Genomic DNA, 12,730 nt, shown 5'->3' on the forward strand with positions numbered 1-12,730 from the left:
TAACTTTTAATGCTGTCATTTTAAACTTTGAATCCTGGGTCAGAAATATCAGTTTCACTTAACCCTCTATTAGTATGAAATGTCCAGGCTGAAAATCAAAACCAGACACATGTAGCATAGATGCAGACATCCACTTCTCCCTGGCTAAAATCTTTGTTATATTTCTGTACCTCTAGTATAACCTTGATTTGAAGACACACTAAGACATACCTAGAGGGTCTCAGAAAATTAACAAAAAAGAGTCCTAATGCAATCATTTAATTAATTTGCTTTAAAAATACTTATATTGGGGGAATATATACATACAAGTACACATTCATATACATAGATATACATATACCCATGCAACTATGGATGATGTTGAGGAAACGTATCAATGTTTATGATTTCATATGGACTGTGAGAAATGATAAATTTCCCAAAAGTAAAAATTCATCTCAGATTATTCTAAAACTTAGTTAGTCCTTCTGATCTTCTTTCTCCAAGTGCCTATCACCAAACATAATTAGGCCTTTTATTAGGCCAGAGATAAGACAATTATTTCAACTTGTATGAAGCTCAATTTTTGGCTTTATTAGGTCTTTCAAATATTATACTTATTTGAAATGTCAAAAAGTAAGAAATTGGAATATTTCATCTATTTGACATTAACAATGGAAAGAAAAGTTGGCTTTTCTCCTCAAATACATTAAATGGAGAGAGGATACTATCCAATTCTTTTCTAGATAATCCTACAGCTATATCATTATTGTATTTAAACAAGCTTGCTTAAAATATTTACAGATAATTTAGCAATTTAATAATTTTCTCAAATAAAATTCATTTGCTTACTCATCCAACAACTATTTACTGAGCACTGACTGTGTGTATTGCATTGTTATGAGTGCCAGGAAGCAAATTAAATAAGCCCCTTCCCTGGAACAGTAAGGGATACAAACAAGTAAAGAAGTATTTATTACACAAGGTATGAGACATAACAATAGAAATTTATACACATGCAGTGCAGCAAACAAGAAGAAACAGGACAGGCTTCTACAAGACAGTGACTCCGAAGGGGGGAGACAGAAAAGAAATCCTTTTGAGCTCTGTGCATTTCTGAATATTTTGCTTTAAAAAAAGCCAAGGTTTTAACATCTTCCTTATCTGTGTGGTTTTTTTAAATCATTTTCATAGGCAAACAACAAAAATCAGTGGTTACAAATTGATTTGCTCAAAATCAAAAAGATAACTGCAATTGCAACACAGGGATGCAAGTCTCTGACCTCCGAAATGTATGTGACTAACTACGCCATCCACTACAGTGACCAGGGTGTGGAATGGAAACCTTACAGACAGAAATCATCCATGGTGGACAAGGTATTGGGTGGCATCTTGGCAAAGAGAAAGCAGGTTGAAAGTTGTGCCATTATGAGAACAATAATAGTACCTTGCATTTGACAACAATGCACTGACACCTCCTGCCTCTTTAAGTTTTCCATTCCTAGTTCTTCAAGTGCCTGGTGTTGGGACAGGGACCATGCACATTTCTGCTTTGACTGAGCCGCCTGTGAAATACTGAGGACAAAATACCAGGGAATGGTGTGAAGTTTAATTAGTCTGACTGAGAAAGATGGTGAAGGCATCTAGAAAACCTTCCACTGTGGAATCATACCCTATTAACATTGCCTTAGTTATATTTGCTATTCCTGATTGATAAAATGCCTAAGATCATAAGCCTTGTATGTTATACTGTTACTAAACAGTAAAGAATTCATACCCTTTCTGATGGTGAGACTAGATTTCCATTATATTCTTTAATTCCTAACTCTTCCTAGTTGGTGGTTTTAAAATGCTACCAGCAGCAAAGCCACCAGATATTCCTCATACCAGGAATGAGAATGGGGCTGAAGGTAGTAGAAGAAGCAACACAGGAAAAGGGAACTGAGTTAATGAATTTGTACCCATTTTCATATTTTAACCCCCTGGTTGTCTGTTTTTGTTTGTTTTATTTCTCATTGTACCAGGTTGCCTTCATACCAGGGTAAACATCACTGCCATAAACAAATAATGCCTTAGCTTCTGCTGTGCGTGTGTAAATCTTGAGGAATTTGTTGAAGATGAAAAAGAAAATATTTTAAAAAGCAGTTTCTCAAGGATATAGAGCATATGCCAAAAGGATAAATAAAAATGCAAGGCTACATTTAATTGAAATATTAGTAATAGGAAATCATTCATTGGTGCCCATTCCCTGATATTTACAAAGCACTTGCCATATGTTTACATGCATTTTTAAATCTTTACAACTTGTATGAGGTAACATTTTTATGATCTTCATGTTGCCAGATGGAGAATCAGAGAGTGTAATTGACTTCTTTAAAGTCACATAGCTACAAAGTAGCTAAGAGCAGAGATGGTTTTGCAGCCACTCCATGGCACCATGTCAGATTTATTTACCTTTCTTTAATTTGACTCAGATCACTGACGAAATGAAAATTCCAAGGGGGGGGGTTGTTTGGCTTGTGATTTCAAAATGAAGGACTGATCTCTGTGACAGTGTTGTCTGATAATGTTTGAACTCAAAGAATAAAAAATTATGTGTAATATTTTTATATCCACTGTGCCAACATTGAAGATTCTCCCTGTTTTTGCTTTCAGATTTTTGAAGGAAATACTGATACCAAAGGACAAGTGAAGAACTTTTTCAAACCACCGATCATTTCCAGGTTCATCCGCATCATTCCCAAGGCGTGGAATCAGAGTATTGCCCTTCGCCTGGAACTCTATGGCTGTGATATTTACTAGAATTAAATATCCAAAAACTACAGAAAAGACTCTAAGATATCAAACAATTTAGAGTGGGCAGTGTGTTTCATAACTATTTTAAATGTCATCAATTTCCACTGCTTCTCTTTTTTTCTATTAGAGAATAAAATTGTATATTAAAAAACTTTTATAATGTAGCTCATTGCTTCCTTAAGTAAGGCAGTGACTATTATTTCTGTATTAATTTGAATATAAATGGGAAAATATCAAGAACCCAAAAGAAAATGGCTTACCTCTCACAATGATTTAAAATGCTATATACAGTAATCTTCACATATTTAATATGCTTTGTTATAGCTCTTTAAATTGTAAGCATATTAATAAAAGAGATTATTTTTTAAAAAATCTTTTATAGACCTGGAAAACTTTCATTGTGACAATTTTCTTTTTTTAAAGAAAACCTATGATTTAAGAACAAAGGAAAACAAAGATATGAGTTTTAAATGGTTTGCTTTTCTTGATAGTAATAAAACAAATCTTGCCATATGAAGTGATAACTGCTTAAAATATTCTGTCTTTTCCTCTTTGGCAATGATTTTTCTGACTCTTTATGAGTAAAGAAACAAGTAAACATGTTTTCAGTAGTTCCATTAGACTTGTGAATCTGTCCTGGTCTCCCTTGGGGCCAGTTGCCCATTTTGATATTCAAGGTGTGCAGACATCAAACAAAACCAAAATAACCAAGAGAGAAATGAACATCTGGCCTTGACTTCATTTTAGCTGGCACTACATAGCATACTGTTTCAAAACGGGTTCACCTAAGGGAAGGCTCATACCTATAAAACAGAGCATTGGAGCTGTTGACCCAAATAGCTGTTCCTGCAATTACTGCCCTGGGCCAAATTGGCAAGTTGTTATAGTTTTCTTCTCAGTACCCTTCTTTCTGTGGCTGCAGCCTCCCTCTCTCTCTTCCTCCAGCAAATTCCTCTTTTATCTCTCCCTTCCTTGGAAACTTGGCATCCAATGATCCTAGAGTATCGTGGGACTGGGGAACTTTTTTTTATCCTTGAAGTCACATAGGATCACTGTCAAAGCTGTCTATTTTTGTGAAATAAACTACCTCAAAATGTAGTGCTTAAAATAACAACCATGAAAAAGATACATGAGGTTATAGCTTGATTTAATCTGTCTAATATAAATATATATATATGTTTTTATATACATTTATACAAACTTCGCATTGTATGCCATAAATATATGTAATCTTGTAAACTAAAAATAAGGAAAGAAAAAAGAAGCTTGGCATGGTGGTATACTTCTATAATCACAGCACTCAGGAGGTAGAGGCAAGAGGACTGACAGTTGAAGGCCAGCCTAGGCTACATAGTGAGACCCTGTCCCAAAAAGTAAAATAATAATAATAATAATAATAATAATAATAATTTTAAAAAGTTAGAAATGTCATCAATTTTCATCTTTCATGTTTCTCTGGATTGACTGGACTCAGCGGGACAGTTTTATCACTAGCTTCATTTGGAGTCCCTCTTAATTATAGTGAGATGATGGGCAAAGCTGGATTCCTCAGTTGAACGCAGAGACAGCTGGTCCTGCCTTCCTCTCCATGTTGTTCCAGGTCCTTTCCTCACTACATGGCTTCTACACGTGGTCTTTCCACTTGATGTCTACAATAGGGTAGCTGGACTTCTTATATGATGGTTCAGGGGCCCATAATTAAGTACTCAAGAGTTAGGAAGCAGAGGCTGCCAGTCCTTTTAAAGGCCAGGCCCAGAACAGATACATCCTCACTTCTGCCACATTCTGACGGTGAACAAGAACGGGTCAGCCAAGATTCTGTGTAGGAGAGAAAAAGTTAGAATACACATAGCAAAAGGCATAGCTCACTATAGAAACTACCAGGGTTGCCTATTGCACCTTCAGATGGGGCGAGCCCTGTGCGTGAGTAGGACAGCTTCAACCATCTATAGAACACTGGCTTTCTAGTATTTGTATTTCTGTTGTCTCTTCCCTTTAATGATTCATGTCACTCTTCCATCACAACTTCTCTAGGACTGTCATTTTGTAACAATAGAATACAGTGTCTGAAGTTATGGTAAACATCCCTTTGTTCTCTTCAGATGGCCTTCTGAATGTACTGTTCATTCAGCTGCAAAGTGCCCCATGCCCAGAAGGACTCCATGCTTAGGTTAATGTTCTACTGTCATCCTCTTTAAATCCTTAAAAAAATTGGCAGTATTGGAGTTTGAACACAGAATCTCATGTTTGTAGGTGGGCCCTTTACTACTTGGGTCATACTCCCAACCTGAAATCCTTAACTTTTTAAACAAAGAATCCAACATTTTTATTTTGCAATAAGCCCCACAAATTATGAAGCTACTCCTGGACATCTTTAATACAGAATTGAGCAGGATCTCTCTTGATCTAGAATTTACTGAGGTAAAATGGAGGCAAGAAAATTATGTGGTATAATAGGCTGGGGAAAAAATGGCAAGTACAGCATCCAACTTTGTTATCCTGTATAAAGAAAAAGAAGCCCCAAGTAAGCAACTGTGCAAGGCTACCGCTTGTTAGACTTGGAGCTAAAACCAAAACATAGATGATCATAATCCCAGCTTCTCTTTCTGTCAGGTTGCTCTTTCATAAAACAGAAATTATAATGCTTATGATTTATTCCCCCAGACAGGTAGACATGAATATTAATTAACAACACTTAATCTGCAAAATTTTGTTTGGGGATCAATAAAATGTTTGGACTATATCAGATTTTTAAGTAAAAGACATTTTCACTTTTTATTCCTCTCTTTGAAATCATTTACAGGAAATTACTCCTTTGGCAGCATAGTAAATCCTCCACTGATGCAATATAGTGCACTATTTGGTATATCATAACTGGTTGCCATGGAGAGGAGTTAAATGACTCACAGAGGAATCATGACTTGAAAGGTAAAACCAGCAGATAAAATCTTAAACATTACTAGTCATTCTTTTTGAAAGTTGGAAAAGGATTTCTAGGAGTGTGTCACAAACACAAAAGGGACTGAAGAAACATGGAATTATCTCTCCAGGATGATTTCAAGTTGTTAAAAGAAATAACAAATGTCATACTTCTTTTTAGCATAACTGAATAAGCACCATTTTGAGTTCAGGACCATTATGTGAAACTCATCGTAGGCCAAATAGTGTGGATCCTCCCAAGAGCTATGGACATTTACCCACTATTTCTCTGGATGGATCAAGAAAGAGCAATTTATGGAGCATTGGTTTTGGCTTGCAACTGGCACTTTCCCTAATGCAGTGTGCCTAATACATATTTTAAAATATCTGAGGTATCCATGTTACCACTTTTCACATTCCCCCCAATAGATATATTATAGAAAATTTTGAGTGACTACTTTTTCTAAGTTCTTTTATTCTTGTAGCCTAGAGAGGGCCCACAATGGACATAGGTAAAATGACTATGCATGGAATGACTTTATGTGGTCAATGTCTGGGTAACACAGGGTTTTTCACATCCAGGTACTGCACTAGGACAGATAACAGAGCTTTAACAATTTAAGAAAAACTAATATTGATCTCTCTAGATGTACCATAATTTTAATTTTTTTTAAATATTAAGCTCATTCTAGCTACACAACTAACATAAGCACTTTAGGTGAAAGTATAATAAAAGAAATAAAAGATTTCTCTGGCTTTTCAAAAAAATCATTTAATAGGATAGAGGAAACAAATAACCAAAAGAAGCAAATAGAGACTATGAGCTTATAAAGCCTAGGTGATTACACCCTGAAGAACAGCCCATGTGGAATGGAGTCAAACTATGAAAGCCTTTGGAAAAGATTTGACCTTGGTGAGTTGAAACACATAGTGGATATGTAGGAGGGCAATAAATGAAGAACCCCAATGAAGCAGGTTGGGATGAAGGTTAATGAGTAACAAAGTATAAGGGCTTTATGCTCAAATTTGGGACCCCGTGAGCTTTCTTCAAAATACCCACCCATTATCCTTTCTCTCTTACAGTCTGATAATGACTCACCCATCCACCTTCTTCCATCACCCAAATCATGTCCATAAACTCAGTGTGTATTCAAGGTCAAAAGTGAACTTAATAATCTGATAATGGCGAAGAAACACAGAGATACAAAACATATCCCTAATCTATAAACTGTGCATGAGAGAGATCGGTGATCAAGTTAAAAGCAGATCATTTTTGGAAATATTATGGAAGATGCTCACATTGGACATGGTTCTGATTTGCTTAGGGTAATTGTATAATGGTACTAGAGTAAGGAGAAAATGGGTAAGAGTATGTCATATGTGGGAAATCAGCTAAGGGAGATATGAAACTATCACTGGATATTTGAAGTGCTTATGTAATGATTTTATTTTGTTTTACCACTTACATTAGTTACTTTTCTCATCATTGTGACCATTTACCTGAGAGAAGCAATTTAAAAGGAGGAAATATTTATTTTGGCCCATGGTTTCAGAGATTTCTGTCCATGATTGCTGTTTCCATTACTGTGGGGCTGAAACTAGACAGAACATCATGGCGGTGGCAGCACATAGAAGAGTGCTGTTTGCCTTGGAGGACAGGAAGCAGAGAGAGAGGAAGGAATTAGGAACCTGGATATAACCTTCAAGGCACACCCCCAGTGACTTACTTCTTCCAGAGAGGCCCTACCTCTTAAAGTTTCGACCACCTCCCAAAATAGCATCACCAGCTAGTCACCCATGAGCCTGTGGGAGACATTTCATATTCAAACCATAACACCTTTGGTCCTCAATTAAATCCCCTTCAATTCATCTCCACTTTCACATTTTACATATAAGGGCAGCTTCTCAGTATTTAAGTATAGATACATTCATGCCCCTCTATGCTTTTCATTGGTATGAAATTTGGCAATAGGCTTATTATTCTATTTATCTCAACTGCCTTATATTAAATACATTCTCAGTGTTATGCAATTATCACCATCATTCACCACTCATTACTTTCTACTGCAACTCTATTTTTTACCTGTAACTTGATGCTTTTCCCAAGAGATGGCAGTCAACTGTACTTGGTCAGAGTTCTGAGGACTTTCACACAGAGGTCATGCTTTAATTATTCAGGCTAAACAAATAACTGAGAAGCTTGCATGGACTTTCTTCTGGATTGAAGTGGCCTGATTATGTTTTTCTCAGGAGTAGGGCTGATTAATATTAGTTTACATACTGAACCCACAGGCCTTATATAACATTCAGAAAATAGGTTCACGCACAAATTGGAAAATTCAAACAAAATTTTGTGAACATTTTCTCTATAAGAAAATAGAGTAGCTGTCAGTGAGTGAGGTGAAACAAAGAAAAGTAAACAAGTTTTGCCAGAGACTAAACTAGGAGGAACAGTCAGCATGCTAGACTGTATGTATTATGAAGATTGTACATTTTTGCAATGCATCAAATAGTTCATTAAAAATTATTGATTGGGGGTGTGGCTCAAGTGGGAGAGCACTTGCTTAGCAAGCTTAAGGCCTTATGTTCAAACACCAGAACCACCAAAAAAAAAAATCAAGAATTATTGGCTGGTGATGAGAGTGTGATCTGATGTTTTCCAGATATTATAAAGAATGCTTTCTGTCCTTCTAATAGCTAACATTCTAAATTAAAAGTTCTCATATTTCTTCAGGTGTAATCCAATTGAGAAGCCAGTGCTCATAGCTAAAAATAAAATCTCAAATTACTAAACACAATATACTTTTATGTACATATGAATGATTATGTTTATCTCTCATCCTGTCCCTCTAAGATTTAAGGCTTTTTAGAAAACATGTTAGAAGTAGGAGCTAGCCAGGAGGCTGAGACAGGAGGAATATGATTTCAAGGTCAGACTTAGCTATATAGCAAGAACCTGTCTCAAGAAAAAAAAAAAATAGGAGAGCAAACAAAACTAGAAGTAGGAATATAAGCAGGAGGCAGAAAGAGGCTAACATGGAAACACGTTCTGTTAATTCCTTGACCTTGCTATGGGTGAGTTTGGTTTCTGCTTCCTGTCTACCATGAAGAGAACAGCCAAGTTCTCCCAAAGGTCCACAGAGAAAGAGAAGATTTTATTTGGCAGTTTTCTGTGAAATCCTCAGAAGCTGAAGTCTTCCTAACAAAGCACAGTTCAGTAAAAACAAGCTAGAAGTCAGTGCTGTGTGGCGAGTACATGGCTCCCTGCTGGTCTGGTTAACACAGAGGTAGAGTTTACAGTCTCTAAAAGCAGTTTGCCTTCACACAGTGTCTCCTATAATAAATACTGATTCTCCAAGTCTTGATTTTGATAACCATTTTGTGTCAATGAGCTCAAAAACCACATTCTACAAGGCATTCAACTACATTTTTGTAAAGTTGTTATATTCTTGTACCAGACTTTATTATAAGCAAATGTCAGTAAAAGTCAAATATTTCCAATCAATTAATAGAGAAAATACACAAGTTGATAAAATTATTTCCACTAATCTAACTTCTTTCCTGGTATTTTGGGAAAGAATACTATTCTATTTTGGTGGTAGAAAAATCTTAATCTTTTACAAATGGGGAAAAAAAGCAACACTGAAACATTGTATAGTATGTGGTTGATATATGCTAATTCATAATTATACTTCATTAGTACAGACTAATCATTTCTAATAATCACCTTTTCTGAAAATAAATATAACTATTTGAGGTCTTTCAGCTCAATTAAACATTTACTGTTAATCATTTTTAGAAAAGAAAATTTTAGGTACTATAAAGGATAGTGCCTTTCAGAACCCTCAAAGAATTCACAATCTCAATTATCAATTTCTAGTTGTTAAGGCCTGTATATGATAATTGAATGTTATTTTCTTCTTAATAGCTAGATTCTTAATATTTTGTGGGATTTTTTTTGTCATACACTCAGCACAGCAGACTTGAGTTTCTCCAGATTTGAAATCGTTTGGACTATAACCTAGATTTTGAAACATAATTACCAGCTCTGTAAACAAAGTATTTGTTTTAGGTAGGTACCATTCATCAACATTAAAGCTTTGTAAATAAAGCCAGATTTATATTTAACCTCCTTTCCCATCCTCCTCCCCACTACAACCATTTCCCTAAAACTATACTGTCCTTTCTCAATACTCACAAGATAAATTTCCCCCATTAAGAGAATTTCTTATGAAGTAATCACTTTTGTTATTTACTTTACCAAAACATATTTTTCCTTTAGTGTTTAGCTTCCTTTAAAGTACTGCCCTATATAAACTTTATGCCAGGCTTTAAAAAATACCCTTTCTAATGATGTTCTGCAGATCTTTAAGATCTAAATTTCTATGGATGCGCAGGACTGCTAAATTAGCAATGTGGTCTAAATGAGCCCTTCTTTGTGTCTTCTATCAATCGTAAACATATGGTACTTTGTATTCCACTCTACTTTCAGCAGCCTATTTCTGTGAGCATAACCTGAGCCCTGTTATCCTCGCAACAGGCCCCCTGTGGAATGTTAAACTGGCTAGAAACTGCATCTCTGGCTCTCATGACCTTCCATCCCACCCACTCTCAGACTTCACTGAGGCCTTCAGTCCTTTCAGTCTTTCCAGTATATCACACCTCTGGGCTTCTTTAGTGTTTTGCTTCTTCCCCTAAGCAGCAAACATCCGTGGTTCATTAATACTGCTTATAAATCATTAGAAAACACTCCTCTCTATTCTTCTGCTCCTTATCCCCATCCCCTGGCATTCTTCATGCCCAGACCCAGGCTGCAGCCCACAGACAGGTTTAGCTGGGCAATTACAGCACACTCCCTTGAACTCCACATTGCCCACATAAACCATTTAAACTCTCATACTCTGTGCTCGATCTATCCCATCCTTGTTTACCTTTTTGTCAGTACTTTGCCTCTTACCACACAGGAAAAACATTAGGAAATAACTCCTACATCCACCTAGTACCTATTTTTCCACATTTCCATCCACCTTAGCTCCTTCCTAGAGGGGGTGGAAAAAAGCTCCCACTTTCTCAGTCAAGGCCAACTTTGCATTTTAGTTTCAAACCACCTACTTTCACAACTCAAAGACCTATTTCAAAAACCCTTAAATCTCGAAGTGGTAGTTATGTAATTGTTTGTGTTTGTCAAAATTTATGGAACTATAAATTTAGGGTAATTTTTTTCTGGATGAAAAGTATATCTCAATAAAGTTTTTTTAAATCATTGAATCTTTCTTCTCCCTTTTCCATCTGCTCATGAGTATACTCTAGCCTCTGACAAATAAACAAAGGGTAAATTTGAAAGTGTACACTGCCTTTGCTGCCTACACAAGCATTTAAAAAGTTCCTACTTTGTGCTGGGATCTCTCCTAAGTACTTGAAAGCTGACCTGTTATGGTACTTGGATAATAATAGAGCTTATTTTTTAAGATTAATTTTATGTGAGGCACTGTGCATAGCATTCAACATGTATAATCTAATTTAATCCTCAGAGGACCCTAAGTAGATATCATCTCCATTTTACACCAGAGACAACTGAGCCTTAGAAGGGAATAGTGGTGGATCTTGCCCAAGGTTGCCAAAGCTGCAGTGGTGGCTGGGTCCTAAACTCAGATCTGCTTGGTGATGAGCTCATTACTAATCTCTTCATACTATGGTGATGATGCTTTAGATAAGGTGGGAATGTAAGGGTAAGAGATCAGAATAATCAGTTGCTCACAAATTTCATGCATTTCTCTCTTTTGTTTGTTCTCACTGTGCGGGCACATCAAAGTATCCCTTGCCAGAATAAGAAATTAAGGCCTACATTCTTATTGGATCACCAAACACAATATCCTGGATCTGTTAGTTCTCTCTCTCTTATGCAAGGCCGAATCCAGGGCTACACACAACGTGCTGCTAGCCAAGCATTCTAGCACTGAGCCACATCCAAGGTCCCATATGGATCCTCTCATACTTCAAGATGGGAAGGGCTCTGTCCTGGAATAATGGTAGATAGCTAGAGAAGGCAAGGTTAGAAATACAAAATGTATGGGTTATAGGCAAAAGCATGAATGAAGAACTCTCCTGAAGGATATTTACTCTCAAGTAAAGATAGAGGCCTTTTTCATCCTGTAGATCATGAAAAACTCTTAAATTGGTTTCATCTAAATATCTTTATGCTAAAATAGAAGAAGTGGGCTAACTATGAGCACAAATGCTAAGTGCAAGGTTACAAACCTTTCGATGAGTTGCAAAAAAGTGTTAATGAACTAACTCGTGAGGGCTTGGAAATTTATCCACTAACAAACATTTTATAACAATAAACACTGGATAATTTTTATGTTCAAAACACCAGAGAAGACACAGGGAAAGATGAAGACCACACTTGGCTCCTGACCACAAAAATCTCTACAGTAGTTGGGTGTGGTGGTACATGCCTATACTCCCAGTACTTAGGAAGCTGAGGCAGAAGGATTGGGAGTTTGAGGTCACCCTGGGCTACATAGCAAGACTATTTCTCAAAAAAAAATCCTTCAGTTAGTGAGAGACAAAAGTCATGCATACACAGCCATATTTACCTGGTAGATATGACATGAGTACACGTGGCTTGAGTAGTCGTGCCCTGTAATACCTGAATGCCTCCTCCAGAACTGAAAAAATGACCTGTTAGTAGGAATAAAACCAAGAACCCTCATCCCAAATATCAGGACTGAGAAGAAGATACATAATGAGAATTTGCCGTTATGAGAAACTGGAGAGGGGGTCCTGAATCAAGATTCAGATTAAGACATGGGAAGAGTATGCCTTTAGTAATCTTTTCTATCTAGGAGGAATTCACATAAAATATTTTGAACACTATATGCATTGAAGAATAGTTTATGATATTTCACCAAACCATGTGGAGAATGCATAACTAAATGATAGATGAGAAAATAAGTGTGTGATTTCATGTTTGAATGTTTATTCACTGTTAAGAGGGAGAGAGACGAGTGACATAGCAGAAACATTTTAATAG

The 12,730-nt window shown here is 36.4% G+C and overlaps 1 protein-coding gene across 1 annotated transcript in view; it reads left to right on the forward strand.

The window, feature by feature from the left end:
* F5 (coagulation factor V) overlaps nucleotides 1-3,147 on the forward strand; it is a 67,416-nt gene extending 64,269 nt beyond the window's left edge. The window contains exons 24-25 of the mRNA XM_020176913.2: nucleotides 1,174-1,356; nucleotides 2,635-3,147. Coding sequence (XP_020032502.2) covers nucleotides 1,174-1,356; nucleotides 2,635-2,781 — 330 coding nt within the window. The 3' untranslated portion in view covers nucleotides 2,782-3,147. The remainder of the gene's footprint in view (nucleotides 1-1,173; nucleotides 1,357-2,634) is intronic.
* Nucleotides 3,148-12,730: the final 9,583 nt, after the last annotated feature.

The sequence above is a fragment of the Castor canadensis genome, chromosome 11 (assembly GCF_047511655.1).
Source record: "Castor canadensis chromosome 11, mCasCan1.hap1v2, whole genome shotgun sequence".
Taxonomy (NCBI): Eukaryota; Metazoa; Chordata; class Mammalia; order Rodentia; family Castoridae; genus Castor; species Castor canadensis.